Source organism: Camelus dromedarius, chromosome 19 (assembly GCF_036321535.1).
Source record: "Camelus dromedarius isolate mCamDro1 chromosome 19, mCamDro1.pat, whole genome shotgun sequence".
Lineage (NCBI taxonomy): Eukaryota > Metazoa > Chordata > Mammalia > Artiodactyla > Camelidae > Camelus > Camelus dromedarius.
Window position 1 is genome coordinate 11,859,170 of NC_087454.1, and position 6,998 is coordinate 11,866,167.

Sequence of the window (6,998 nt, forward strand, 5' to 3'; positions counted from 1 at the left end):
GGAGAGGATTATCAAATATTTCACTGTGGGAAGGATTTTACTGTAACAATAAATAAGCTTTGTTCAGAAAGGGCACTTTTGACCCGGGCAGATATTAATCCATTTACTACTGTGGTGTTTAGCTAAATGTAAAAATATCCATAAAATGCCCTCAGACGTTCAGAAACACAGCTGTCATTTCATCTTTTTTATAGAGTCCTAGCATCCTGACTGGCTGCTGCTCCAGAAAAATAGGTCCTGATGTTGGTACCATGAAGAACCAGTGTGGGCTGAAATACAACTGTTTGCTTCTAGTTTGTTTTGGATGAAGTGACCAGTATTTACGACATTAATCAGTCCCAAATTCTAGGTTTTCCGAGGTGCCTGCTCTGCTTGGGCCATGGGGGTACTCCCCCCTCCCAGTGCCCTGAGCATATGCTCCGCTGAGCCCTTCCCATTCTGGGCTGTATCTTTCTGATGATCTTGTCCCCATCCCCACACCAGCCTGTTAGTGCCTGAGGGCTCCTTCACATCCTCATCCTTCGCAGGTTGCTTAACACAAAATGAGCACCTATCCACTCCATCAGTTGCAACATTAAAGCAGGCGGTATCTTAATCAACGCTCTACTTCAAGAAGTATTTAAGTGTTGAGCAGTGGCCTAAATGCTGACTCAGGGTCAAGGCAACTGCTTACTGAATACCCAGTGTTTACAACACATGGGATAGATTTAAACTGAATGGAGGAAAAGCTCCATCACAAAAGTGCTTCTGGTTACCACTGGTCATAATAAAGGCGGGCAAAATCACTTCCGCCCTGACCTGACTTTAGTAACAAAAACAGAACATCACCCAGCTCTCTAACACCAGGATGGGTGTGGCGTGTTCCGCAGGAGTTTAGAACTCACGCGACACAAACCAACCAAGTAGAGTTTCCCAAGTGCCGACAGTGGAGGAGATACAGGTACTAAGAGATACGTTTCCCTTTTGAATAAGTAATTTCAATGGTTTTTCTTACTCAAGTAACTCAGGACCCACAGGAACTCCACCTAATGTGCCATCAAAAGGAACTGCAAGTTGAACTAAACTGATGTTCACCAAAAAATCCTTTTCCTTTTGAACTCTCTCTAAAGTCTCCTTTCTCCATGCATCTAACTAAATGGAGCACAGGTAGCAACAATATACACTCACAACCCCCTCCCGCATCTGTTACCTTGTTTAAGAGCAAGGGGTTTTGGAGTCAGAACAAAGTTCCTATTGTGACTGTCATAGTAAGTAAACGTGACATGTTTGGGTAAATCACTTAAGCTCTCTGTTTCTCAGTTTTCTCATCTCTAAAATGGGATTCATAACAGAAACCACCACTGGGTAGTTGTAAGGATTAAATGAGCTAATATTTGCAAGTTTCTTAGAACAGGGAGTACCAATCAAGAAATGGTAGATTTAATTATTATTCTTTAATAGTTGCCCCAGCCTTTGTAACTTTACCAGGCATTTATAATTATCACTGTTGAACAGGTGACATTAAGGAATTTAGCCAGGGTTAAACAATTCAGCAGGGGCAGCTTCAGGGCTTCTGAAGCCAGGCCCCAGGACCAGCCCCGGACACCCCATCACCCCCATTCAACCTTATAGATTTTCACAGAATGGGCTGCACTATCCAGTACAAGAAGAGAGTTTTCCTTGGTGAAGGTCAGTGCCACAGGATGGGAAAGACCATGGGTGATGATGGGTTTCAGACCTGGAAACTCCTCGGGTTTTCCTAAGCACAGGACAGCCTGACTACAAGTGTCTGCCACAATCACGTTCCCTTGGTGATCAAAGGTCACAGCGGAGGCAGTTATTTTGGAGGGGAAAAAGAGGCTCAGCCCAAAGGCATCCACCTGGCCGATGAGCTGCATGCTTGCGCTGAACACCTTCACCGTGGTGCCGCAGGCGCCGCTGCCCAGAGCCCGGGGGTGCTCTAACACTGCTATGGCCCCGGTGAGCCAGGACACGGCCACCCCTCGGGGATGGCACAGGTCAGCTTGCAACCTTTCGGTTCTCCGGAGGACCCCTTCTGGAAAGTCGACTTCCAGGAGGTGCAGGGACCCCGCTTCTGCATCAGTTACCAAGACCCCATTCTGAGGGGTGGTCTCCACACCCCAAGGCAAGGAGAACTGGCCTCCAATGACAAGCTTGATCTGGCCAAAAAAGTCAAACACTTTGATGGAGCGGTCGCCGGCGTCGGTGACAACCACATGGCAGTCGTTGGTGACGGTGACATCAAGTGGGTACCTAATGTCCTGAGCAGCGTCCCCCTTCTCTCCAAACTGATGTGCACATCCTCCCCCGGAGTCAAAGATCTTGACCCGCCTCTTGCCGTCGTGCACCACCACGACCCGCCCCGTCTTGGGGCACAGCGCCAGCCCGGTGGGGTTCACCAGGGTCCCCCAGCCCCCGAAGGCGTGGTGGCAGGTGAAGGCCCCGGGGGAGCTGGGGGCGGCGCGGTTGGCTGCAGGGGCCAGGCGAAGAGCGGAACCCAGCAGCTCCAGGAGGTGCAGCACCGGCAGGCAGTCGCTGGTGTCGCAGCCCCGGCAGGCTCGACGGCAGAAGGGGCACTCGAGGGCCAGCGTCCGCGGGTGCGCCAGGGCGGCCACGCAGGCCAGGCAGACCACGTGGCCGCAGGGCAGGTTGCGCGGGCGCCGCTGCTGGCGGTGGCCGAACCGCTCAAAGCACACTTTGCACTCGAGCAGGCTGATCTCGGCCTCACGCACCAAGTCCCGCAGCGCCGGCCCGCCCCCGGAGGCCTCGGCACCCATCGCGCGGCGCCCGGCGCTCCCGTCGCGCCGCCAGCCCGCAGAGTCGGACGCTGCGCCCGCGCCGCGCTGGGTCACGGTCACGGGGCGGGGCGCGGGTCCTGACGTCGACGGCGGCGGGCAGCTCGGCCGAGACCTGCTGCCTCCTGGTGGGCGTGCGCGGCACTGCAGCCTGAGGGCCTAACCCCAGACATTTACAAACTATCCACAGGGCGGAGTCAGATCTGCAACGTTCGCAACAGCCATGGATAGATTATCTCCACTTTACACTCGGGGAAAAGCACCTATTGAGGACAAGCGAGTTGCTCTCTATTACCTAGAAAAGTGCCCTGCAGTTTCCAGTGGGCAGCGCTGGGTGTAAGCTCACTGTGCTTGTGATCTGACTGGGAAAACACAGAGCAAGGGGGAAATTTAAATCCGAGGGGATGAGGCAGGTGCACGTACTTCTTTTGGGTCTCCTATCACTCTGCAAAGTAGATGCTTAATACTTTAAGGAGATGCTTAAGACTACAGTAGATGCTGAAAACTTGTAAAATGAATTTAAGTGTGAAGGAAGGGATTGTTATAGGACAAAACATAAAACCCACTAGGTGAATTTGTGTCAGAGGTGGGGACATGGCTGGGAAAGTCTTCCAGAGAGATTAGGATGAAATAAGAAAGCTGTTAGCTAATAATAATTACTATAGAACTTTCTCCACACCTGCCCTCTTTTAAGTGGTTTCCGTAGGTTATCTTATTTAAACCTCTTGACAATCCTATAAGGGTATGTTATTGTCATCACCCCTTTTCTACAAAAGAGCATGTAGAGGTTAAGTTTCTTGCCCAGAGTCATGGCCAGGAAGTGGCCAGGCTGGGATTTGAGCCAGGCGGTTTGACAGCAGAGCCCACACTGTTAATTACCCGAGTTGTCTTCAAACTTGGTAAATATCTGGGTCTCATCCCGGAAAGATAGACTTGTCCAGGATGTGGTCTGGGCAGCTGGGATTTTTAAGAGCTCCCAAGTGGAGGGGGAAGGGTATATAGCTCAAGTGGTAGGATGCATGCTTAGCATACACAAGGTCCTGGGTTCAATCCCCTGTGCCCTCCCTAAAAATAAGTAAACCTAATTACCTCCTCCCCCCACCAAAATAAAAATAAAATATTAAAAAACACAATTTTTAAAAAAATCTCCCAAGGGGTTTATAATGTGCAGCCAAGTTTGAGAACCACTGAGATACAACAGTCCCTCAAATTATACCAGGTTAAAATCTATCAACCCCAGACAATATGGAAAGCACAGAGAATCTACCATGTGTTCAAAAACTTCAAACAGAAGAATCACTGTGGTACTACAGGCTCTCGTTTTCAGGAGTCCTTCCTCAATGTCTCACGTGAACACTGTCTTTGGCAAAAGCACATATCCAATCATTGCTCCTCATTTAGAGATAATGACTGTCATCTTTCACCCTCTTATTTGCTAGACTTCTGAGAAAATGGGATTTTTATCCCATTAAATCCCCCAGAGGAAGCATTAATGTAAGACAAGAAAAAACAAGTTCTTATCTAGTGTTACAGGATTCAAAGATTATCTGTGTATTGGAACACAATAACCAACTTAATGTTAGTAAGATTTAATAATTTCAGACTACAATACGTTTTCATTCCAAATAGAGATTACTTTCCAAAGTCATCCTTAAGTCAAGAAATACATTCAGGAAATCGAAATTCCATCTAAAAATTGGATACTTTAAGAATTGGTGTTATCTAGTAGAAATACAATGACAGCCACATATATAAATTAAATTTTCTAGTGTCCCCATTTTAAAAAGTAAAAAGAAATTAGTGAAATGAATTTAATCACGTATGTTATTTAACTCAAATATTCCTAATATCCCAAATAATATGATTGTGACATGTAATCACTGCAAAAATTATTAGACATTTTTACACACTCTCTTTTTTTAGTACTAGGTAAGGTCCTGCATGTATTTTAAACTCAGTACATCCTAATTCAGCTCAGGAACCACATGCAACAGGTGGTTACTGTGTGAAATGTACAGATCTAGACCAAGTCTGTAATATGATATGCTGCCTTCTCAAGATGCTTTCCAGACTGATTTCACTGATGTTTGATTTGCTTCTAACTTGGCTCTGCTCCAACATTGTTTTCCGAAGACCCCAACTCATCGCTAATTGTGACGGAGCTCCCACTGTCCCTCAGCGATGTTCCGCGAGCCTGAGCGTGACTCTCAGCAGAGGAGCTGGCGGGCCCAGTTTTCTTGCTGGGCTTGGCGAGACGCCTACCTTCTTTTTCTTAGTCCTTTGCTGCCCCCGTGTGGCAATCTGTAACACTGCAGCAAGAGGCTGAAAGTGTTTAGCGAGGTAAACCAGAAAGAACAAGCTGCAATAAATCCCATTTATTTAAGATTGTTTACAATCATCACTCTACCACCTGGTAGTCAGACGGCACAGTGCTTCTGGAAATCAATGTGGCACATACGCACGTAATCCGTTCTGAGAATTTGCTGTCAAGGCTCTGGTAACTTTAAAGTTAGGAAATGCTATTTTGTGGTATTTAATCGAGAGGTAAGGCTTTCTTGATTGCACAAAGCTTCAGAACTAAAAATGTAAGTTTTCGTCCTTCACAACCGGATCCCCACATTCTAGCTGGGCGTACTTACCAATGGTTTTCTTCAGTGTTTGCTGCCTCTCTTTGGAATTAAATTCTGTTTCAGCACTCCTGTCAACCCAACCCAGCTTCTCCCTGCCTTCTTGTCCTATTTTACCAAGTCCACTTTCCCTTTTTATCCGGTCTTAAATTGCTCTTTATCTTCGTCCCATCTTTCTTTTTCTGATGAGAGAGACTCAGTTCCAGGAGAGCAGGAACCACATCTGGTTTTGCTTGAAGCCGTATCCCCAGTGCTTGGCACACACCTGGGTAACAGTGGGAGCCCAACAAATGGGTGAAGACTAACAAGGATACTGCATACAGGCAGCAAACCCCAATGTTATACCTTTCCTTTGATGATTCCCTAGTATTTATAGGAACCATCATTCAGAAAACAGCATTTATCCAGGTCACGTGCTAAGCATTTGCTTATCTTTAAAGTCAAGGTTGAAAGGTTTCTCAAATACCTTACAGAGTGTACTCCTGATCACAACATATACACATGCTGATTAATAAAGAAATGCCCTGAGTCTAAGTCTAACATTCTGAGTTTGCTGTGCCAAACCTTTCCTTCCCTGCAGGGGAGCCTCTCTGCCGCCCTCCAATACTCTATTTACAGGGTCCTGGAAAAGCATGCCCATCTCTTCCTGCGTCCACTTCGAACAAGCCCTGAGGGCTGTGGAGGCAAAGGTGTTGAAGACCAGATCTTGTGGCCAGTGGCTGAGCTCTGTGCAAAGTAGCACACGGTGAGAGGGAACATGGAGACTGCCCCCAGCTCAGGGTGGTCCCAGCAGAGAAGAGGGAGCACAGGGCCCCAGGCTGAGGGGTCTGGGGAGGGAGTTGGTTCTTGGGCAGGTGGGCTGCTGGTTTGGCAAGTTGGGGAAGACATGCTGCATACACACAGTTGAGAAGGAATCCCAGAATGAGATGGGAGAGGAGGGAAGAGGAGCAAGTTGAATAGAATAGAAGCAACTCAATCTGGGCGCAGACATACAACCTTTTAACAGAGAGCAAAGACAGTGGGCACTTTACCGTGGGGCTGGTGAGCTCACAGGAGCAAAAACCTGCTACCATTGCCAACCTGAATCCCTCTTGGGTTGGTCACGCTTTGAGTTTCAGGTCAGCACCTCAACAGGCGGCTCTCCATCAGCAGTGCGGTTCTTTGGACTCTGACCCTCTGCGCCCTCTCCAGCTCTGCTCTCCCCCAAGGGCATCCGGTCTTCCAGCACCCGCTCTGACCCCCAATTCCGTGACTCGTGCCCCACGTGCTTGGCTTCAGGGGTGAGGGACTTGGTGAGGAGGGGATGGCAGTGTGGGCTTGAATGTTTTGAGCACCAACAGAAAAATGAGCTGGAGATACACGGCAGGAAATAAGAATCTGGAGATTTCAAGGTTTCTCAAGTTCCCACACACACATTTGAGTAACTGAATTTTTATAATACACACTACCCTATTAACATGTGCTAAACAATCTAAATCATTTTGGTATCAGGCGAGAGGGGAACGTCTGATTTAACAAAATGTGATTGTTAATGAAAAACAGAAGTTTTGAATCTAAACTTTCATAAATGAACAGA

The 6,998-nt window shown here is 47.7% G+C and overlaps 1 protein-coding gene across 1 annotated transcript; it reads right to left on the reverse strand.

The window, feature by feature from the left end:
* Window positions 1-1,418: 1,418 nt before the first annotated feature.
* On the reverse strand, window positions 1,419-2,819 carry NHLRC1 (NHL repeat containing E3 ubiquitin protein ligase 1). Its single transcript, XM_031435158.2, has one exon. It carries the CDS (start codon window positions 2,775-2,777, stop codon window positions 1,590-1,592), a length of 1,188 nt encoding a protein of 395 aa, XP_031291018.2. The 5' UTR covers window positions 2,778-2,819; the 3' UTR covers window positions 1,419-1,589.
* Window positions 2,820-6,998: the final 4,179 nt, after the last annotated feature.

Excerpts from the sequence above, each read along its gene's own strand:
- NHLRC1 (XM_031435158.2), bottom strand. The coding sequence starts at position 2,777 with ATGGGTGCCGAGGCCTCCGGGGGCGGGCCGGCGCTGCGGGACTTGGTG.